The 24,046-nt window shown below is 45.6% G+C and overlaps 1 protein-coding gene across 3 annotated transcripts in view; it reads left to right on the top strand.

Annotated features, from left to right (window-relative positions):
- The window catches only part of FRMPD4 (FERM and PDZ domain containing 4), a 746,993-nt gene that overhangs the window by 27,490 nt on the left and 695,457 nt on the right, over window positions 1-24,046 (top strand). For 2 of the 3 annotated variants that reach the window (XM_033107952.1, XM_033107999.1), the window contains exon 3: window positions 21,284-21,407. In XM_033107952.1, the coding sequence (XP_032963843.1) occupies window positions 21,313-21,407 (95 nt within the window). In that variant the 5' untranslated portion in view covers window positions 21,284-21,312. Of the gene's footprint in view, window positions 1-8,608; window positions 8,754-21,283; window positions 21,408-24,046 lie in introns of all 3 variants that reach the window. The other variant, XM_033107961.1, reaches the window with a different exon arrangement.

The raw sequence follows: 24,046 nt of genomic DNA, 5'->3' as shown, positions 1-24,046 counted from the left end.
AATATTTTGCAAATTGTGATGACTTCATGCCACTATTAGCCAATTTCTAAGGGGGAAAATATACACTTTTGTGGTGAGACTGATGATTGACAGTAACAGTTGTTAATCCATATTTAAATAGTCTTCTTAACTTCTATTTCGTGTAGTGGTTTTCTCCTCATGTTGGGATGGTTTTTTCCTGCGAGCACAGCCCCTAGGAGCTTTCCCTGTCTGCCTCCCTCCTGCGACATCTTATCGGAGCAGTTTCCTGCGAGCACAGCAGTTAGAGGCTTTCCCGTCAAAACAGTATTGAGCGATCACAGCTCTTAGGGACGGACCTCCCCGGCACCCCGGGCAGATTTAACCAATCCCTAGCACTGCGATAGCAATGGCGCGAATCCTCCCCCCAAACCCGGAGGCCTAACCCTATAAAACAAAGCGCCTGACCCCAGGAAGTGCTTAGTCTTTGGAACAATCCCGCTGAGCCCACCAGCATAATAAAGCTGTGTTCTCCCTGATCTCTGCGCGCCGCTTGAGTCTCTCGGTCCTCGCCGCTTTTCCGCAACATTTTGGTTCCTGACCAGGAAACCCAACCGCGCTGGCCCCTTGAGCCACCGGTGTGGGGCGACAGGCGGGCCACAGAGCGACCGGAGGCCTGAGGAGGGTGTAGGCACGCCCCGCCGATTTTGGTGGATCCCAAACCGGGCCTTCCCCGGGTGACCAAGGCCCGTGCCTCCCCAGCTGGACCCGCTGAGAGGGACCAGGGACAACCAGCCGGATCATCCCATTGGACCAGGTAAGCCCCGGGGTCATTGTCTGAGTCAGTCCTGTCCCATGTGACAGAAGGGGAGCCTGGTCACCTCCCACTAGGTTCTTATAACCTACCCAGGTACAGCCATGAGAGGGTGTCAAGCCGGTGTGTGAGTGACTGGTTGAGTGCCAGAATGTTTGCTTCCACGACCTTGGCTTCTCAGGAAACCTGAGTAAGCTTCACCCTGATTCTCGCGGAGCGTCACTTGGCATATCGGTGATTCACTCCACGGAGTGGCCTGGTCTGTAAATTATTCGGTACACCTTAGCCAAAGATGCTCCTAAGTTCCCGCGAGGGATGCGAGCAGGGCAGCACCTGAGTAAATCCCCCTCCCCCCCGTCTGCGACATCATACCTTATGGGAGGGAAGCAAAGTAAGCCTACAGTCCTAGACTGCATGTTAAAGAATTTTAAAAGGGTTTTGGCGGAGATTATGGAGTCCGCATGACCCCAGGAAAAATTAAGAACCCTCTGTGAATTAGAATGGCCCACTTTTAACGTCAGCAGAAGGAACCCTAGACCTGGCCATCATCCGACGTGTCTATATTGTGGTGACTGGCAATCCTGGTCACCCGAATCAGTCTCCAGAAATCGACTCCTGGTTGGATGTTGGCAGGACCCTTCCACCTTGGGTACGGTTCTGCTCTAGTAAAAAGGGACAGTGTAGGATTCTCGTGACCCAGGCTCCGAAAGAAACTCCTAACGCCCCTCCGACAAAGCCCATTCACCAAGAGGACACAAGAAAACTCCACTGAATGTTTGAGGACAGATGTCTGAGTGCCAGAAAAACATTCCGGGGAGCCGCGATCCACTGTGTTTGGGAAGCGCGGAACAGGGGTGCCCTCCCTGGGTCGCACGCGTGGGCTGCGCAAGCTGGGAGCACAGGGCTCCCAGGGCGTTCGCCTGGGGCAATACTGTCCCTTTCTTTTGCCTTTTCAACACCGAGAGTGTTTCTGTGGTGGAGGGAGAAACCCGAGAGCCTTGAGGCAGCTATAGGGGCGCTGCTCCCTGGCGCTCTGGGGTCCCTGCTCCCTGCTCAGCCGCCTCTGAGGAAGCCCGCGGGCTCCCCGCTGCCGCCGTGCTCCCGCACTGCGAACCTAGGCGAAACTGCGGCCCAACTGCTGCCACTGGCAGGCTCGTCCCCAGCTCGGCTTGGGGACCTGGGAGCACCCCCAGTGGCCACCCCAGCTGCCACGCACTCCGCGAGCGCAGCCCGGGCCTTGCCCAGTCCCCAAACTACAGTGAAACCAATTTTGTTTGGGTAATGTGAGAGAGAAAAAGGAAATAGGGAGAGACACAGGAAAAAGGCTTCATGAAACTCAGAGATTTGCTCGGAAGAGCCCCAGCTTTAGGCTTACCCGATACAGAAAAGCCTTTCTGCCTATTTATCCATGAAAAAGACAAAACTGCACTGGGGCTCCTAACTCAAACAGTTGGGCCCTGGATGAGACCTATCACTTATCTACCAAAAAGACTGGACCCGGTCGCTTCTGAATGGCCCCCATGCCTGCGGGCTTTAGCTGCTACAGTACTCCTCATCAGGGAAGCTGACAAGCTCACCCTCGGGCAACAACTCACAGTCAAGGTTCCCCATTCTGTAATTACACTCATAAACTGTCAGGGACCGCGATGGCTCTCCAATGCCAGGCTCACCCAATACCAGGGACTCCTTCTGGAAAATCCTCGCATAAGCCTCCAGTCTGTTCAAGCCTTAAACCCAGCGACCTTCCTTCCCACAGCCGAAGGCGAGCCAGAACACGACTGCCTAAAATTCATCACTGAGGTTCATGCCACACGGCAGGACCTACAGGACTCCCCTCTGCAGGACGCAGAGGTTACACTCTATACTAAGAGCAGCAGTTTCCTACAGGGTGGGCTGTGTAGAGCTGGCTACGCTGTGACTACAGCCTCGGAGGTTCTGGAGGAAAAGGCACTCCCTACTGGGTAGTCAGCCCAACGGGCCGAACTCTGGGCTCTCATATGGGCATTGCAGCTTTCAAGAGACAAAAAGGCCAATATTTACACAGACTCCAAGTATGCTTTTGCCACCGTGCACATACATGGGGCCATCTGCAAAGAACATAGCCTCCTCACGTCTGAAGGGAAAACCATCAAAATAAAGGCGAAATCCTACAGCTATTGGAAGCTGTTTGGGCACCCCAGCGCCTAGTTATCATCTACTGCTGAGGACACCAGAAAGGGAACAATAAGCTGGCTGCTGGCAATCACCTTGCCTATCAAGCCACGAGGGCAGCCACCCAGAACACAGACGCAGCCATCATTGCTTCCACCACCCCAGCCTCGCCAAGCCCTACCTACACCACAGCAGAAGACAGCGGGGCACAGAATGAGGGGGCCACCCGGCATCCTCAGGGTTGGTGGACACTGTGTGATGGCCACTTGTTTATCTCGGCCGCCCTCGCTCCCCGCATCATCTCAGAACATCACTCTACTTCCCACCTAGGGAAGACTGGACTTAAAGGGCTGCTAGCCAAACACTTCTATACAGCCAGACTCACAGCCTTATGCCGCTCTATCATGGAGCGCTGTGCTACCTGTGCTGAGCACAATCTGGTCTTGACTGGACCGACCCTACCACCTGGGGTCCAACGAACGGGATCTGCCCCTTTTGAGGATCTTGAGGTAGACTTCACAGAAATGACCCCTCACTGAGGGACAAAATACCTTCTTGTCCTAGTCTGTACCTTCTCAGACTGGGTAGAAACCTTTCCCACCCGAACTGAAAAAGCCAGAGAAGTCACCAAAGTTCCCCCTCCACGAAATCATCCCACAGTATGGGCTTCCCCTCACCATTCACAGCAACAACGGACCAGCCTTGTCTCAGATGTACTACAGACTCTGGCCTCGGCCCTCAATGTCTCCTGGAAGCTTCACACGGCCTACCAGCCTCAGAGTTCAGGGAAAGTAGAATGCATGAACCGTACCCTCAAAGAAACATTGTCTAAGCTATGCCAAGAAACCTCCCTGGGATGGACAGATCTACTCCCCTTAGCGGTCCTCCGCTCCCCATGTACTCCTCGAAAGGACGGTTTCTCCCCATTTAAAATTCCCTATGGCCGGCCTCCCCCGTTGCTATCACCCATCCCAGGCAGCCTCAGAGTAGTAGGTGACTCCCAGGTCAGCTTATTGCCCTAGGAAAGATCCTTACGGGCCTACACTCACATCTACTAGAAAGAATTCCTATCTCATCAGGAACCCCTGTCCATCCCCACCTTCCAGGTGACAGGGTCTGGGTAAAAGATTAGAAACGTGAGCCCCCCCGCCCAATATGGATGGGCCCACACAAAGTAATCCTTGTCACCCCACTGCTCTTAAGGTCTCCGGAATCACACCGTGGATTCACCACTCCCGCGTCAAGCGAGCAGAGTCGGACCAGCCTGCCTGGACTTCTCATCCAGTGCCCGAAGAACCATTGAAGATTACGTTTAAGAAGACCACCTGAATAACAGTTCTCATTTGTACCCCCCCTTAACCATTGTCACCCTCTGCCTGCTGACCCTTCTGGCCTCTTCTTATCTCTGTGACCCCGCCTGATTGGATCCCCACCCAGAGGGGTCTCCTTCTGTTCGGATTTCTGCTATGGGTTTCTCCTCTGCTCATGCTCACCTGCCTGCAGCCCTCTGGCTCTTAAATCTCCTTTGCCTTTCCCCCTTAAGTCTCTCCTCGAAATGTCCCTGCTTCCGGGGGTCCGGAACAAGAGCCTACTTCCAATTCTACACTACCAGGGAACCACGCCGTCCACCTGCAAGGAATCTGGCCGCACTTATTGGACCACCACTCTGACTCAGACCTCCCAGTCCCCCTGCAATCTCTTCCCCCGAGGGTCTGTCTGCTGGACCTACTTAGCCCAAGCCGGGTCCTCCGATGGTGGTGGAGTCCAGGATACTGCCCTCCGCGACATTGCGGCAACCCGGATTGCTGTGATAGCTCAGGCTACTCCGCCCCAGCCCCGCTACCGTGGCCTCAGCCTAACTTCCCTCCGCAGGGCCACACTCCCAGATACCCAGGACCTTACCCGGCAGCTCAGCACCTCCATTATCTCCGGCCCAATCGGCAGCCCCTAGCTCCTGCCTCAAACTTAACCTGTTATCTGCTCCCAGGCCGCGCACAGGTCCCTGACCCCCGCTGCTTTACCTTCACTAAGCCACTACCCTACTGTGCCCCTCCCGGCAATTTCCTCTCCTATGAAGGTGGCTTACTTTTCAGATGCCGAGGCGCCAATGACACTGACACTGGCTGCATCCTCACCTTTATATTCCCCTCCACCTCCCAGTACACTGACTTGCAGTTCCAGTCTCAGATTTCTCCTTCTCATCGTGCCTGTGGGGCGGCTTTCATCCCTTTCCTCATAGGTGCTGGCATCTTTACAGGGGTCTCCGCTGGTGCCTCCGGCCTTGGGACTTCCATCGACTTTTACTACAAACTTTCTCAAGAACTCAATGATGACATGGAGCGGGTCGCAGACTCACTCACGTCACTCCAGACCCAACTCTCCAGCCTGGCGGCGGTGGTCCTCCAGAACCGGCGAGCCCTAAACCTGCTCACAGCCGAAAAGTGTGGGACATGTCTCTTCCTCCAAGAAGAATGTTGCTACTACATGAACCAGTCTGGGATCATTGCCACCAAGGTCCGTGAGCTCCGGGATCACATACAGCACCACCGGGAGGAGCTCGCCTCCTGGGGGTTTGGCTCTCAGTCCTGGACTTCCTGGGTCCTCCCTTTGGCGGGTCCCTTACTCTCCATTTTCCTCCCTGCTACTATCGGCCCGTGCATCTTCAATGCCCTTGTCCGCTTCATTGAAAATACCGTCTCCCATCTGACCACCGCCCGCATCCTAGCCCTACAGGGCTATCGCCCTCTCAGTTTAAATGATGATCTTCAGGGTTCCCCTTCCAATCCTCAACGGGGGGACATGTTGGGACGATTTTTTTCCTGCGAGCACAGCCTTGGGAGCTTTCCCCGTCTCCCTCTCTCCTCCGATACCTTATCGGAGCAGTTTACCTGCGAGCACAGCAGTTAGAGGCTTTCCCATCAACCTGTCAAAACAGTGTCCAGCGATCACAGCTGTTAGGGACTGACCTCCCCGGCACCCCGGCCAGATTTAACCAATCCCTAGCACTGCAGTAGCAATGGTGCGAATCTCCCCCCAAACCCGGAGGCCTAACCCTATAAGACAAAGCGCCCGACCCCAGGAAGTGCTCAGTCTTTGCGAACAATCCCGCCGAGCCCGCCGGCGTAATAAAGCTGTGTTCTCCCTGATCTCTGCGCGCCGCTTGAGTCTCTCGGTTCTCACCGCTTTTCCACAACACTCAGAACTGATTGTATCAGTATTTTTCAAACTGCCTATCACAACCTATTGGTGGATTATAATATTCATAATAACGCATATAACTTTTTAATAAAATAGAGAAAATGTTAGAGTACATTACTAATAAGTATTGTTTTGAGAATCTCTTATTTCAGTTGTATACCTATATCTCTATCTGGCTATATTTACATACCTATTTACATGTCTGTATATACATATCTAACTGAATTACACTGTGAACGTGACGGTCAGACAACCTTGAAAGTATTAAATTAGGTATTAAATTAGATCATTATTGTTTTTACCCAGGACTTGTCACTCTTAAAGAGCTTATACTAAGACAAGGAGAAATGTAAACTACTATTTTTTATTTTTTATGAAGATTTTGTTGGGGAAGGGGAACAGGACTTTATCGGGGAACAGTGTGTAGGACTGACTGTTCAGTGTGTAGGACTGTGTGAAGTCCTGGAAGAAGTCCAGGACTTCTTCCAAGTCAAGCTATTGTCCTTTCAATCTTAGTTGTGGAGGGTGCTGTTCAGCTCCAGGTCCAGTTGCCGTTGTTAGTTGCAGGGGGCACAGCCCACCATCCCTTGTGGGAGTCGAACCGGCAAACTTGTGATTGACAGTCCGCGCTCCAACCGAGTCATCTGGGAGCTCAGCGGCAGCTCAGCTCAAGGTGCCGTGTTCAATCTTAGTTGCAGGGGGCAGAGCCCACCATCTCTTGTAGGAGTCGAGGAGTCGAACCAGCATCCTTGTGGTTGAGAGCCCACTGGCCCATGTGGGAATTGAACTGGCAGCCTTCTACATTAGGAGCACGGAGCTCTAACCGCCTGAGCCACCGGGCCGGCCCCAACTCTACTATTTTCTTGCTTTTTTCTTGTGCTTGCATCATCTGCATTACTTTCAATCCTTGACTTTTTTGCACAGAGCTTTTTAAGCCATTTATGTGTTGCATGTTGCGTGAGGGTTCGTTTAGTTACAACTAGAGAATATAATCTGTAAATTAAGGCACATATCAGCTGCAACAGAACAAAAGTATTGCAGGTGCCTGACAGACCCTTTGATAACTCTTTTTCCTCAAGTAACATACCTGAGCTTTCATGAGCTTTAGACATCACTAAGAGAGAGCACCAGTGGCAATCTCTATGTGAGCTATTAGCAATGCTTAATTTCTTTCCTAGTATTTTAGACAAACAATCTTTTTACATAAAAGTGCTGATATTTTTCTCCTGCACCCCAGTGGATCATCTTAGGTCATGCCCTGTGGAGCACGTACCCTGCTTTGTAGACACTCAGTCATAGGCATGGTGGCCAGGGGTTGCAGCCACTCCTGCCTTCTGTTTTGACCTCGTCTCACACCATTTTACCTGCTCTAGTCTAACCACACTGACCTCACCAAACAGGTTCCTGCTGCAGGACATTTGAACTGGTGGTTCTTTTTACTGTGATCCCTATGAGGCTGGTTCTTTGTCATCACACAGGACTTGACTCAAAAGACACCCTCTTGAAGAGGCCTTCCCTGATCACCATACTGTATACAGTCCCTTTCTGTCTCTCTACAGTCCCTAGTCACTCTTTATTTCATTACTCTCTTTTATTTATGTATTTTCACAGAACTTATCACTTTCTGTTTAATGTTACTCATACCTTAAGTCCCTCTAGAATGGGACCTTGTCTCTACAGCTCACTCGTGTATCCCCAGAATGTTGTTGGAGCTGGTAAATACTTGTAGAAAGATTCAAAGAATGACTCAACATTTCCCCTGTCCCTCTGCTTCCCTTGAGCCAGTCCCTTTGTATCCAGGCTTCTCATTTGTCTCTGAAACTAGTTCCTCCCCAAGATATCATTTTGCAGAGACACTGTATTGGGAACGATGGGGTGGTTGTAGGGTGAACCAAATGCTCTGAGAACTCTTTGGAAGAAACGCTCATGACCCAGGGGTTGGGTATGGATGCTGGTCCTAGAAATCCTGATGGCTGATATCTGATAATAAAATTATCAGGCCCCCTATGCATTTGGGAACAGAGACCTACAACTGCAGATGTATTATACTGTTCACTCTAAAGGAGATCTAATTTTTGTGTCCCATAAATAATTGCCATGATAAGAAATTTGGTCTCCAATTGGAGATGAGCTAAATTTAGTGGAGACTGCTAAATGTTATCCCTGTAGACAAAATATTACAGTCGGAACTTGGAGTCAATCAACTGTACCAGAATCAACTGCCCTACCCTTCTGACTCATGTCTGGCACTCAATAGACTCTTAATAGGTATTAGTTATGTGAATAAATAAATATAGCCAGTCATGGAAGCTGAGTCTGGCCTGACTCTGACATTATTCAGCTGTGCAATCCAGATCAAGATATGACAAACGATGGCCCATAGAGAAAGTCTAGGCCCCCAACAGTTTTTCTAAATAAAGTTTTATTGGACCACAGCAACATACAACAATGGCAGAGCTGAGTAGCTGTCTATCTGGCTCTGTACAGGAACTGTTTCCTTACCCCTGAGCTGGAGAAGATGACTTAATATCTCCTGGCATTGACTTTTGTCATTTGTAAAATGACTTGAATGGACTCAGTGGTGCAACAAGATCCTTTTCAGAGCTCACACCTGGATCCCCTGGAATCTAAGGTACTGTGTCCATGAAGAAAAAGTGATGCAGACTTAAGGTTACACTCATTGTCTTCTGAGAAAGCACATGATTTCAAGAAGTTACGTTTCCATTAAGTGGACATAAAGCTTTTACCACATATATCTTGCAGACATTTGGAGCATTCCAGGCTGAGTTCATTTCTGTGGTTTGGTGTTAAGTGCTTACAGCAATAGACTCATGCTGCTTAGTAGTTTCCCACTGCTTTCCTCAAGGGCTTTACTAAAATAAAAGTGAAGAGTTTCTAAAGTAACTCTGTTAAGTGGGTTCACTTACATTCTATAATGTTTTAAGTCTGAGCCTGGTATATTGAGTTAAGAAGTGAAAAATAATGTTATAATTTATAAATACATACATGATAAATAATTTTAATATAACATTAAAATCCCAGTTGAATTTCTTTGACTTACTGTGATTTCATTTATGGGGCAGATAAGAACATTATTAGTTGCGACCTATTACAGGAGGAAAATCTGGTTTGGGAGAAAATTTTGTGTTTATTAAGTTAGAACCAATTACATGATCTTGATTGGTTTTCTTGTTTGGGTTTAAATTATAGATGCTTCAGTAAATATGAGACTCATGGATACCTTTCAAGATCATTAGATCTGTAAAAATTTGTTCAGGTCATCAAGTTTACATTGGATAGTTCTTCCCATACTTACCATCCTTTTCCTTAGCTACTCTACTCCTATTACTATTAGCTGCAATCTATACCACAGATCACAGAATATGAATATTACGATCAAATCATGTAGTCAGGAGTTTCTAACAAACTGAGCAAAAAGAAGTAGAATACGTTGAATTTTTCTGCGCAATTAAGCAGTAAGTTGCAATTCAGGGACTCTGTCCCTCATTCATTAAACATTTATTGAGCATCTACTACATATGTGGCAGATCACGCCAGGAGGTGAAATAGCTCAGTTATATATTATCTTTTATAGATTACAAATCTATAGAAATGTAGATCTCACACTTTGAATCCACTTGATTTTCACCCCAAATTTGGAAGGGAATCAGAGCAAGGATTCTGTCCACCTCTAGGGTTTGTGTGGGACAATTCTGGAGAAATACTGGAGAGATAGAGTGGAGAGGTAAGCCCACCCTGGAAAGCTTCATCCTCCCCCAGGATGAGTTTCATTATGTGGGATCTCGATGTGGACTGGGGAAGGCCAGACACCTCCTTGATCTGAGGGTGGGGAGCAGCAAAAGGGTAGTGACAGGCGCTGAGGCTGGGCAACCTCTGCATGCAGGAGACCTGATTCCTAATTCACACCCTACTTAGCTTTCCTGACCCAAGTAGGAGGCTGGGTTTTCAGCTCATGGTGAGAGGAGCCCTTCTGAGTCTACCTAATGCCCAGATAACTTCAGTGCTTACCAAACACACCCTCCTAACCAAACTCAAATTGCTGCTTTTCCCTTGGGTGTGGAGTGGTAAGGCCAGGGTCTATGAAATGGGAAAAGTCTTTGCAAATTACCCATCATTGTTTGATGGTGACCTGACAATAATAGAAATAGCATCTTGGACCTGCCAATAGGTAACTCTTTGCCTTTGGATAAGAAATTCTGAGCCATAACGTCCTGATCTATGAAATAAGGGAGTTGGACGAGGTAGATGGTCTTTGAGATCTTTCCAAGTCTTACTTGCTATGAATTTTGAACTTAAATTTGACTCCCAAATTAACTCAGTTTATATGGGGCTCATGATCCAGAGGTATCACTGTAGCATATGCTGTCATGGCAGTGCCTATTCGTATCCCCCTGGTGCAAGCACCTATCACTCTCTGCCAGAGACTTTCATATGGCTGCCGAGATATGATTGGCTGGAAATGCAAGGGAGTTAAAATACCCAGGAGAGGTCCTCAACTGATGCCAAATGTGAGTTGAAGAAAGATATTGCAGATTGAGGAATGTATTTTATTTGCCCTAAGGTTACTAGATTGAGCAAATAAAAATACAGCACTCTCAGTTATATTTGGGTTTCAGATAATATCAAGTAATTGTTTAGTTCTAGAGGTATGTCCCATCCCTATTATGTGGAATATACTTATACTAAAAATTTCATTGTTTATTTGAAATTCAAATATAATGAGAGTCCTGTGTTTTATCTGTCATTGTTAACCCCAACTCTTGTTGGGAGCATTGGGTATTGCAAGACGACCATTTCCAGAGCTGAGGAAAGGAGGGTGATTGGGACTGGTTTAGAAGATGCAAAATGTGGAGGGAGTGAGGCATACCTAAGTACCAGTGCCCAAGGATAAAGACACGGCCAGAACCAAATAGTAGATGGGTGTGGGGTAGTGCATAAGGAATTATCAATTCAAAGGGCTCAGGCAGGGAGGCAAAAACTAAGTACAACAAAACTGCAACCAGCAATCTCAAACACTGTGGGGAGATGCTGAAGTCACTGAGCTTGCCCAGACGTTATTCAATTCTCTAGCCCTACTGCCCAGCACAGTGTCTGGCTCAGTCTCGGTGCTCAGTTAACCTTGAATGACATGGGAGGAAGACTGATGGAAATAGGAAATTCTGTCGTTTTGAGTTTGGGGCCCACTGAAAAATGCACAGGACCTTTTTGAGCAGTGGCACATCTGATTACAGATGCATAGAAAATATGAATTGCTATGTGAATCATAAGTAATAAGCTTTTCTAATCCTGTCCTCATTTTTTATTGCAGGTACAGTTCAACTTAAATCTTTCAGGGCTAGACAGGTTTTTGAATGCCACTTGTATGTTCAAACCTAATTTACTTAATAGCCAACTTATCTGAGCCTTGAACAATATTATTGGAGCATTTAGACTCAGTGAAAGGGTTTGGGAGGAAATTTTCCCATTCAAAAGACTATAGTCAATTTATGTTTTCAATGACATTTCCTTTTCTTTCTGTAGGAAGGATAAAATCTCATTCTATGTCTATTATTATTTCTAACTGTAAGTTCAAAGTTGAAAAAGATCAGTTTTATCCTCAGCAAGCCATGTCATATGTCCGTATTCTTTTATAGAGAAAATAAAGGGAAATAGAAAAATAAACAGTAGCATCTAGATAACTGAAAAGTAGCATCAACATTTCTGTAGTTTTCGTTCAAGTCAGCTTTTATTTTGACCAGAGAAAATGCTTTTTACAAAGCGTTAAGCAGGGTGCTCTCCAAAAGGTGGTTTCAACTTAAAATCATTTATTCTGTAGATGATATATTTTTCAGAGCTAATATGTTCATTCTGTGTTGACAGTGTGTCAGCCACATGAGAAATCTGTATACGGGGAAGTATTAAAAATGCACTTATGTTTATTGGTTACCAGAGGGTAAGGGGGTTGGGGGGTGGGAGATGAGGGTAAGGGGGATCAAATATGTGGTGATGGAAGGAGAACTGACTCTGGATGGTGAACACATAATGTAATTTATAGATGATGTGATACAGAATTGCACACCTGAAATCTATGTAATTTTACTAACAATTGTCACCCCAATAAATTTAAAAAATAAATTAATTTAAAAAAATGCACTTACGAATTCAAAACAATATATATTTTAATGTAAAGTTAAAGCTGTCCTTGTTGTTAGCATTCTATCAAAACCAAAAGTTTCCCCTGATGCTATAAGCCAATAATAGCTCTTTTGAGGCTTCTTGTACCAACTCTGTGATACTGTTATGGAGACTTGCACAAGAAGTAAAGGAGGCTTCCTGTTTCTGAGAGAGGCAGGGTCAGTTATTCATACCAATTCCCTGGGTAAAATATGTTTTCAAAAGCTTAAAATTACCGAAGAGCTGACCAAAGTACAAAAGTGAAGGAAAATGTTAAATCACAGTGTTGGCTAGACTATGGACAACTGGAAGCCTTGTACACTGCTGGTAGGAATGAAAAATGGTTTCGCTGCTGTGGAAAACAGTATGTCAGTTCCTCAAAAAGTTAAACATAGAGTTAGTTACCATATGACCTAGCAATTCCGCTCCTAGGTATACACTCAGAAGAATTGAAAGCAAGAGCTCAAACAGATACTTGTACACCAATGTCCATAGCGGCATTGGTCATACTATCCAAAGGGTACAAACAACTGAAGTGTCCATCAGAAGATGAATGGATAAACAAAATGTGGCCTATCCGGATAAGGAATATTTTCCATCTATAAAAAGACATGAAATTCTCATACATGTTACAACATGGATAAACTTTGAAAACAGTATTTTAAATGAAATGAGCCGAACACAAAAGGACAAATACTGTATGATTTCCCTTAGGCCAGGTACCTAAAATAGGCAGACTGATAGAGACAGAAAATAGAATAGAGGTTACCAGTGTCTGGGGGCAGGGAGATGGGGAGTTGGTGTTTAATGGGGACAGAGTTTCCGTTTGGGAAGACGAAAATAATTCTGGAAATGGATAGTGACGATGGTTGTACAGAATTGTGAATATATCTAATGGCACTGAATTTTACACTTAAAATGGTTAAAATGGTAAATTTTATGTTATAGATCTTTTACCATAATTTTAAAAACCCCAGAATAATGTGAAGAAAAAAATGAGAAACATGACAGGTAAATGATAACAGAAGCTGCTTTTGACCTGAGGGCATTTGCCATTTCTCCAGAAAATGAGGACCTTTCCTTTACAGCCTCCTGCAGAAAGAGAGACAGAAATCAAAGCCCAGCGTCTTTTTGTTGAGTATTTAATATTCATCTTCATTAATTTTATCCTGAATGTGCCCTGTGAAGTTTTCTGAATGAGAGACTACCGATTTTCATTTGTGATATTTACATAATAATCACTGCTTTGGCTCCCTTGCCCCAGACCTTACTCCTGGGGCATCAGTTTGGGACCAGATGGAAGTACCGCTTCTGTGAGGGGCCAGATAGATAATCCATAGGTGAGAAATGGAGAAAAAATGGAGTTTCTCTGCTTACATACAGTAGAAAGGGGCAGCTGCCTCTCCCTCGTCTCTCAAAGAGGGAATAAAACTTTTTGGTCCTTGGAGGTGAGATGAAAGGATCTGGGTTTCACTCTTACCTTTTTGAATGTATTTAAATATTTATAAGGACCAGATAATCCTAGATGGCTCTGGCTCTCCCAGGTCCTAAGCCTCATTTTCCCTTGAAAGGTAAACACATACCTCCAGAGTTAGGCAAATCTCTCTGGAGTTCTCTTAGTATGTATACTCGTACAGTTTGTAAATTACCTTCCCAAAGCTTGCTTTTAGCTCAGGATGCCAAGTTTTCAGCAAAATTTGTTCAGAAATCCCCAGCTCCGCAGAAACACAAAAATATTTTCTCTACACCCCACACTGTTGAAGACTGCACTTAAAAAATTTCCAAGTTCAGTTTATCAACTCTTTGTTCTACCCAAGAATGCTTTCCCTGTAAGATCAGGAGCAAGACAAGGATTCCCATTCTCAGCACTTCTATTGAATATGTACTGCAGGTTCTAACCATTACATTACAGTGGGGTGTGGGGGAGGAAGGGAAAGAGAAGAAATAGATTCCATTTGCAGATTACATGATCATCTATGCAGAAAATCCTAAAGGATCTACAGAAAGCTGCCTAGAACAATAAGTGAGGTTAGCAAAATTAAAAACACAAGTACCTGCAATGTCAGGCAGAGTGTGATAGGTCTTTTACAGAGGAACCATGCGTCCTTTAGAAGTATTGAAGTGGAGAGATGGATTCTCTTGGAGAAAGTGGACGGCATCATAGGAGGTGAGGTATGAATCAGGTGTTTGACGAAGGACTGATTTTGGTCATGAAGAAGGGAATTGGTATTCTAAAGGAAGGGAAGAGAAAAAAATGTTTGGCAGTGGACAATCATGGGGAGCTCACTGCATTCTTTAATAAAATTGGTGTTGAAATTACTGTGTTTTCCTGAAAATAAGACCTAGCCGGACAATCAGCTCTAATGCGTCTTTTGGAGCAAAAATTAACTTATTTTAATATAAGACCGGGTCTTATATAATATTAGTAATCTTATATTAATTTTTGCTCCAAAAGAGGCATTAGGGCTGATTGTCCGGCTAGGTCTTATTTTCGGGGAAAGACAGTAGGAAGAAGAGCAGAAGGGAAGAAGGGCCAAAAAGGAAGGTTGGGAATGTTACTGATACCAGGACCGGAAAGAACCCAAGCAGCACTCAGAGAGTTAGGAAGGTCAGCTTTATTACACCGGCGGGCTCAGCGGGATCCTTCCCAAAAGACTGAGCCCCTAGCAAGGTTTTGAGCAGGTTTTTATGGGTTGGGGACTTACTTGAGTCGGGGAAGGGGTAGGTGTCGTCTGGAGATTGGCTCAAGGTGTGGCTTGGAGGGGGTTATGCAGAAGTGGGCTGGGGCTTAGGCTGGGGACCTCTCTCTCCGCTCGGGCCACCATTTTAGCTCAGTTCCACGTGGCAGGGGACCATTTTAAGGTCAGTTTCCCCATCAGAAAGAGATGGCAGAGGCCTTGAATGTCAGGCCCAGATTAATCCTTTAATAGACTTTACCTGAATAACTTTAAATAATTCCCAACACCTTCCTTAGAGGGGTATAAAATTATTTTATCGATTATAAAATAGCAGCCTTGCTTATTTTTCTGTTGGCAAGTCAAAAAAGATGATTATGTTTCATAAGTAATTTTACAGTCACTCAATTTGTGTGTACCTTTATTTTTGTTAAACTAGGCAAAATAATCCAATTTTATGTGGCAACATAAAATGAAAACATGAAATGAAATCTTGCAAATCTTATGCTCTTGTATATTTATCTCTCTCTATAACCCTAGAGTATAAGCTCTTTGGGGACAGTGACATAGGATCTAAGTCTTTCATATTTACTACTGTGCAGGCCATTCAGTAGGTATTTAATAAATCTTAGGTATCCAGCTATGATGTACAAGTACAGTAATCCAGTTGGTAGCTTTGACATTATTAAGAAATGAGTGTTTCCTGGAAAGAAGGAAAGGAAAAGAAAGGAGGAAGGAAAGGAGGAAAGAGAGAGAGAGAGAGAGAGAGAGACAGAGACAGAGACAGAGACAGAGACAGAGACAGAGAAAGAGAGAAAGAAAGAAAGAAAGCTTCACAGCATACAGTCAAGGAATAAATATGGGAAACAGGCCGAAAGTAGCACCCACCCGTCCCCCTGGGCCAGGCCATGTGGAGCACCCTCGTGGTTCCCAAGGCAGACAGCTTCCGCCTCCTCCAATTCTGTCCACAGAGGGGGAGTCTGTTTACCCATTTCAGAACACCATTGTGCTTTGTTACAAACCTTTTCTCCCTTTGTTATCCCAAAGGAAATGGTGCACAGCAGCTCTCCTTTCCTTCTCACTCAATACCCTTTCCCATAGGAACCTGGAAGCACAAACCTCAGCCCTTCAGAGACTGACCCTCCCACACATAATTTCCAAAATGAGCCCTGGAGTGGACAAACAGCCAAGCTGACAGGGTTCCCCATGTGAGAAACCCGCCTGCCTTTTCATCATACCCGCTCCTACTCAGAAAGGAAATTCTGAGGCTCCCAAGGCTCTATTTTCTCTAAAGACAACTTCCTCTCTGCGAGATTTCTCCCTCAGGCCTGCCGTTCCTAATGAGATGCCCACCACCACCTGTGGACTTGCTGAGCCGCACTTTCACTTTAGAAACCATCTTCCTGATTTTCTCAGTGTTGAATTAAAATAGACTGCAGTTACTGTCTTTAATTGAAAAGACTTTTTTGGCTCTAATCCGATGCTCATAAGGAAACATCCCAACAGGGGTTGGTTAAGGTTACACGACTAGGTAGGGAACCTATGTCCTCATTATCTCTGCCTTGATATGTTTTGCCGTCAAAGATCAGCTGGGGATAGTTTGCCGGAACAAACGCTACCGTACTTGCAGTGAGATGACAGAAAGGAAGGTAACATAAAGAATATGTAACTAAGGAGAAATTAGCATATTTCAAACAGCAGGTTTCGGAGACTTGGAAATTATAGTAGTGTATTAGGACTCTAGGGAAACAGAGCTAATAGACTATATGTAATATAAATATTCTATGTATATATAATGTATAGATACAGAGGGTGCCAAAAAAATGTATACACATTGTAGGAACGGAGTCCCAGAGAACAGTTTCCAGGCTCTCAACCTCACATAGAAAGGTGCTGGCTCGGGTAGTAGATGGCCATCAGCTGTGATCAGGTGGCCATCAGCTGTAAGCAGTTGGCCATTAGCCACTATTGTTTTGTATATAACTGCCGTGGCTACGCTAGCTAGCGTGGATTGCAGCTAGCAAATGGGCTGTGGATCATGTTGATCCTACTCCCTGTGTCTCACCCTGCCGCCAGCGAGACGGGTGCAGGAAGAACTCTCATTGGGGTACTGGCAGATGTTTGCTTTTGTGTCTCGACCAGCCGCCATCGAGAATAAAGTGGTATGACTCCCCCTATCTGTGGCTCCGTTGTTGTTCCTTTTTGGCCTCACCATATCCTGCGTTCTTGTGTGGGGAGCGGGAGCTGAGTCCCTGCATTACATACATTTTAAGACAGGAAAACTGTATTCAAGTTGTAATACTCAATATATACCGACAACAAAAGATGAATACGAGTCCCCTTTGACTTCTACAATTACAAGAGGTGCTCAAAGTGGTTCCATCAGCGTCCACACACTTCTGATTATGGTAAACTGCTTGAGCAATGTTGACTAAAGTGTTAACCTCTTAAAATGTGTACATTTTTTGGGTATATATATATGTATGTGTGTATATGTATACATATATGTCATGCGGGGCGGCCTGCGGGGTCTCTGCTCCCACTCCCCACACAAGAACGCAGGACATGGTGAGGCCAAAAAGCCACACCCACGGAGCCACAGATAGGGGAGTCACACCACTATACTCTCACTGGAGGCTGGATTCACACGATGTGCGACCTGATGTCTGCTTTCCTGCCAACCAACTGACTCCCTTCGACTCAACTCCCCAACGCAGCCGCGGCAGTTATATTAGTGGCCAATGGCTAACCAGCTACAGCTGAAGGCCAACCAGCCACAGCTGATGGCCATCTACTAGCCGAGCCAGCACCTTTCCACGTGAGGCCGAGAGCCTGGAAACTGCTCTCTGGGGCTCTGCATATGTGTGTATATACATATATGTACACACACACATATTGTCGTGCGGGGGACTCTGCTCGCTGGACCAGTTGTCACGCGGGGCGGCCTGCGGGGTCTCTGGTCCCGCTCCCCACACAAGAACGCAGGATATGGCTAGGCCAAAAAGGAACACCCACGGAGCCATAGGTAGGGGAGTCATACCACTATACTCTCACTGGCGGCTGGGTTGGAGAAAAAGGAAACAGGAGCCGCACAATTCTCAACCCTCACTGTGCCGCTTGCAGGCTCAGCCCCCATCTTCTTGCTAGCTCACCCTTTTCTGCTAGCGTAGCCACAGCAGTTATATTCATGGCTAATGGCTCACTGGTTACAGCTGACGGCCAACTAGCCACAGCTGATGGCCATTTGATCACAGTCGATGGCCATTTACTACCTGAGCCAGCACCTTTCTATGTGAGGCCGAGAGCCTGGAAACTGCTTTTTGGGGCTCTGTCCCCACACTCCACCCCTACAGGGTCTCGCCTCACAATCTACGCAACAAGCATCTTCCGCGAGGGGCCCTGTGCGAGAAGCCTGGAGGTGAATGCTATTTCCTGGACACAGCCAAGCTCTCTGGTCACAGCCAGGGTTTCTCAGGGCACCACCAGTACTTCTGGGCACAGCCAGACTTCCTGGACTTCTTAGGGTACCACTAGTCTCCCCGGGCACAGCGAGGGCCTCTCAGGGCACTGCCACTCTCTCTGGGCACAGCCAGACTTCCTGGACTCAGCCAGGGCTCTCAGAACACTACCACTCTTTCTGGGCACAGCCAGACTTCCTGGACTCAGCCAGGGCTCTCAGGGCACTGCCACTCTCTCTGGGCACAGCCAGACTTCCTGGACACAGCCAGCTCTCTCTGGGCCTCTCAGTGTACCATGCTGGAACAACAGCGGCTCACAGTCAAGGTGCTTACATATTCTCAATGGTGGCCGGTCAAGACACAAAAGCAAACATCCGCCAGTTCCACTACATGGTGGTATGTTCCCAAACAGTCAAGCTGTCCATTAAATTAGGGATGGAAGGCAATTCCCCATAGTCCATAGTCATTTGCCAGGGCTGTCCTGGGGGTGAGGGATGACCTTGACCTCACCCTCAGCTCCCACGGAGGACTCAGCAAGCCTTTCCTCCTGGGACTACAAGTCCTGCATCCGGGCTGCCTCAGCAAGCACTTCCCAGCCCACAGGGCCGCAACAACCTTCGCTTTCTCCGGCCTCTGCTGGTTGGGGAACCATCCACGTCTTCCCACCCCTCCACGGGGTTCCAGCTCTCCGGCAGCTGCTCCTCCCGGTCTTCCTGCAACTGAGTGTTCATATGCACAAACTGCTCCACCGCCCTTCGGGGAGCTTTGGCCGACACCATACCCTGCTCGCTGCGCCATCTGTAGTGCGGGGGACCCTGCGGGGGGACCCCCTTTTTTCTGCTATCCTAGCCGCGGCAGTTATATTAGTGCCCAATGGCTCAATGGTTACAGCTGAGAGCCTGAAAACTGCTTTTTGGGGCTCTGTCCCCATATATATATATATATATATAGAGAGAGAGAGAGAGATAGAGAGAGAGAGAGAGATTGTTTATAAGGAATTGGCTCACATGACTATGGAATCTGAGAAGTCCCATGTTCTGCCCTCTGCATGCTGGAGGCCCAGGAAAGTCCATTATAGTCCCCTAGTCTGAGTTCAAAGGCCTGAGAACCAGGAGAGCTAATGGTCCAAATTCCAGTCAGTGCAGGAGAAACCCAAGTCCCAGCTCCAAAACAGTCAGAGCGAATATCCCTTACTCCATCTTTTGTTCTATGTAGACCTCCAATGCATTGGATGAGGCCCACCCACATTGCGGAGAGCAATCTACTTCTTTCAGTCTACTTATTCAAATGTTAATCTCATCCAGAAGCATCTTCCCAAATACACCCAAAATAATGTTTAACCAAGTATCCGGGCACTCTGTGGCACAGTCAAGTTGACACAAGATTAACCGTCCCTGGTAGTGAGCAGTTCGGCAAATGTCAAAGGAGATTTGGTATTTCCTACCTTAAGTGTGTCTCCATTTTGACAAACCAAATTGTCCACCTGCATTTGAGTTCTATGGTTCCCTTCACTATTTACAGACTACCTGTCTTTGGCTGGAGCCTATCTCAAATTTAAATAACATTCCTCCTCTTTTGAAAAGCTTCACTAAAGAAATGGGTCTGCAGTGCTTTTGACCAGGAATTTTCGGCCCCCACAGGTGTATTTGGCACTGTCTTCACCCCAGGAGGGGTGGGCCCATGCCACTTGCACGGAATATTCTTACATATGGTAGATAACTGGGACCATTAAGTTGTTTACTGCCTTGATTATACAGCTTTTAACAAGTCCGTGCCACAGAGCTCCAAGCCACCTGTGTTAGCAAGTGTCACTTGACTACATATAACAAGCCCCATTGACTCAGGAAGTTTTCCCACTGTGTCTGGAGATGTTTTTGGTTGTCACAATTGAGGAGATGACACTGGCATCTAGTGACTAAAGGCCAGGGATGCCCCCAAACATCTCCCAATGTCCAGGGCAGCCCCCTCACAAAGAACTATCCAGCCCCAAAGGTCAGTAAGGCCAAGGGTGAGAAATCGTGATCTAAAACCGAAGAGATATTCCATAGCACTGAGCATAGTGTGCCCGAATGGCCCGTCTGTCATGGAAGCCAGTGTTTCCTGGATCAGCATTTCCCCACTGAGTTTAAATTACTCGGTAGGATCTAGCGTTAAAATTGGCAACTTGCAAATAGTTTTAAGGTAGACATGTTAAATCTCAAATTTGGATGAAAAATGAGAAAGCCATGAGAGAAGTTAAGCAGCACTTTGAAAGCTGGGAGAGCTGTGAGAATTGTGTGCAGGTGGCTTCCTTCCAGATCAAAGCGCCAAAGATCCTGTAGTGAGTTCTTCGATGGGGAGGGGCAGGTACTCGATTTCGTCAGAGGCAAATGCTGAAACTGCACTTCCGGCCTCTGCAGCCCTGCAGAAGGTGCTCCTTCATTCCCAGTGCCATATCACTTCCATTCTAACTGCACTGGGTTGCCCTGATTCATCCGGGTCTGTGGCAGAACAGCAGAAATCTTGTTCTTGACTCCTCAATCAATGTATATGCTTCGTGCCAAACCTGATCGCTTTTTTGCCTTAAATGAGTAACCTGTGCATCTTTGCTCAGGGTCAGGAAAAAAGTCCCTGTTAATAATTTACAAAAGACAAAGCTACTCCTTTTTTTTGCATCCTCAAATCTCTTCAGAGCACGTGATTGTCTAAGCATATCTGGTTTCCAAGTAGCTGAGTGATGAAATATGATTGGCCTCTCCGCATCGATTCCTCCTCTCCTTCCTCTCTTGCTCTTCTTGTCTAGCAGTTGTTTGTTAGGATACAATCATTCTTCTCATAAAAGAACAAAGGACTGAGTTCTTTCTTTCCATTCTTAGGAAAAGGTGGGCTGTTTTGGCTTCCTAGCATGGATGAGGATCTCGAAGGAGAAACTTGGCAGACCCTCTCCATTCCCTGGGGCTTCGGCAAGGCGGTAGAGGATGAAGGAGGACATGTATGCCAGTGAGTAAAAGTCCTCAAGTTAAAAAACCGGGGATCTTATCATGTTTCCTGAGACTAGCTCATGTTTTTTCGGCAAGATGAATTTATCTGGACAAGGGTTGAAAGCCATGTCTCAGAATTATACATGAATGATGCCTTTCATAGAAAAGTAATGAGATCCTTCTGAGGTTTGTTCAGGCAATTGTAATATTTAAAAATACTGAAGGCGAGGCAGGAATATCCTGTAAAAGAAAAGGACAAAACCATATACTCCTTTTATTTCCTCAAGGCTAAATGTCCAGAGGCACTTTTGGGAAAAGTGAAACTGATTTTAGCTGCTGGTCCTTATATATGGTATTATAACAGACTCTAATTTACAGTAAACTTTTGACTGCACTTTTTGCAAGGGAAAATGATTTGTGCTGTGTTTTCTTTGAAAAACGGTATCTTCTCGGTGACAAATGTTTCTGTCAGGATGAAAAGTTTGGATTTTGAAACAGAAAATAAGTTGGCTGTGCAAATTGGTTTGTATTTAATTGCTTCTTGATGTTCAATGATCTTGATAAATAAGTTTTCCTCCTTTGAGAAAACCCAAAATTTTACAGAATGTTCAGATCTTTGCTGGATGGCTTATGGCTTATATAAATATATAATTATTTCTGGGGGTTGTCTAGGTTTCAAGTATGAGAAATTTGTCAGTAATGAATACATTTGGGAATGCTGATTGGAAAGTTTCCAGTCATTCTGCTATTTAATGCTTTCTCATTAATCACTGACACTGTGTGTTATAAGCCACTTAGGAATTTGCATAAATGATATTCTTTCAGTAGATTCTGTGATTATTGAGTGTTTAAGCTTTGCAGTAAGAACATTATGTGGAGACCCACGTATAAAGGAACTACCACAGGTTAAGAGAAGTTCTCCAACTGGATAAAACTCAGCACCCTTGACTTCTACTGCTTGGGACTTTGAGCTAAATATTTTTTAGAGTTGTCATAATTTTCCACGACAGTAATCACTTGGTGGCACTATTTGTTTTAAAACAGTTTGGAGACTTTGTGTGCGTGCAGATGAAAATTCTTTCTGTTATGTAGTTCATTGTAAGGAAAATTTAGAAATAGAAATCGATGTTGGCATTGTATGGGACTAAAACCCACAAAACAGTCTGACATTTTGGAATTTGAACTGTGAGCCCCCCAAACGACGGTTTGCTTGTGACATAGTTTTCTCGCATACCTTTTATTTTTAGTGCACACATTTCCCCCCTGATTTCATACTTGAAGGATGAAATAATTGAATATTTGGGCCAAGAAAAGTGACCACTTAAGACTTTGGATCCTGGGATTTGTGTCTTTTGCTTGCCTTGTCAATAACATGAAAAGAAATAGATGCAGCTACAAGTTCATTTAAGCATATTGTTTATGGGTTTGGTAAAAAGTAGGTAATAAAAGACAAGAAATATTTTAAATCAAAACATGAAAGCCAAATCACTGAATTCCAGTTTGATAGTTTGTTGGCCATAGTTTTAACTACATGTATCCAGTGAAAACTCTAGTGTGTCTTGTTTGATTAGAATTAGTGCTAGATAGGTCTCTCTAAAGATGCAAGTCGTATGTTATCCCTGAATGTGCTTAGTCAGTAGATGATTCAGGTAGTATATCATTTTCATTTTTTTCACATAAAATGCTGTTTTATTTTTACAACTCAACATCCAAAGCAACCGTTATTATAACTTCAGCCTGTGTCTCCATTGGAGAGTCAAGTATAGAACTAGTAAATGTGGTTCAAAATGTAATGGATGGGGATAATTTTCATAGAGCAATAAGTGATGTTGGTCCAGTTTGTTCTGCTGAGTCGCACTTGTGCTGCTGGCTTCACAGGAGTCAGCTATCAAGTCCTTAGTCTGTCCTGTAATCAGGCTGAGCCGGCTGTCCGGCCTGGGGGCTGGCACCCCTCATTCATGTGCCTCATTGCTCATCTGACTGATATGAAGAGGTCAGTGGTTCACTTTCCTGAGGTTTTATAACACGTCAGAATGAAAGTGACTTGAGGTTGTTTTTGTTGTTTTTGCTGTTGATTAAAGAGTAACTGATTTCTTTGCCCAGTGGAGCAGCCTCACAGAATCTTAGGACTGTGGTTTCTGAACCAGCCTGAACTGGGTGTGCTTTTGCTAATTGGCTGTATGCCTTTGGGCAAGTTTGTCAGCTCCATGAAACCTCAGTTCTCAGGTCGGTGACATGCGGATGACACCTAGCTCTTGGGGTTGGGGGGTAAGTGAGTTACTGTAGGAACAGCTCCTAACACAGTGCTGGGCTCATCCAATGATCTCATTACTGAAGGTGAGGCTTAATTTTTAGTACCAGTCAATAGCACCCATAGCAAAGGCTTTCAAAAGCAATCTTGTTTGCAAACCTTCAAGTACAATTTAAGTTTGAGTGAAAGTTCTAGGTTATATTGTTATATCAATTTTCTAGTAGGAAGAATGAATCATTTAGGACTTGGGAGAAAGAGTGAGTACAGGAAGGTAAGAGAGAGTTTATACTTCTATGCATTTTCTTTGGTTTTAAACACAAAGCTTGGTAGAAAGTGTAATGAAAACATTAGTGAATTTTAAAACAGGACTTAAAAATGCGATGAGTTTATTTCAGTTCAACAAAATA

This window comes from Rhinolophus ferrumequinum, chromosome X, assembly GCF_004115265.2.
Source record: "Rhinolophus ferrumequinum isolate MPI-CBG mRhiFer1 chromosome X, mRhiFer1_v1.p, whole genome shotgun sequence".
NCBI classification, from domain to species: domain Eukaryota; kingdom Metazoa; phylum Chordata; class Mammalia; order Chiroptera; family Rhinolophidae; genus Rhinolophus; species Rhinolophus ferrumequinum.
The sequence above is the reverse complement of the archived record's forward strand: the minus strand, read 5'-3'. Positions and strand labels throughout refer to the sequence as shown.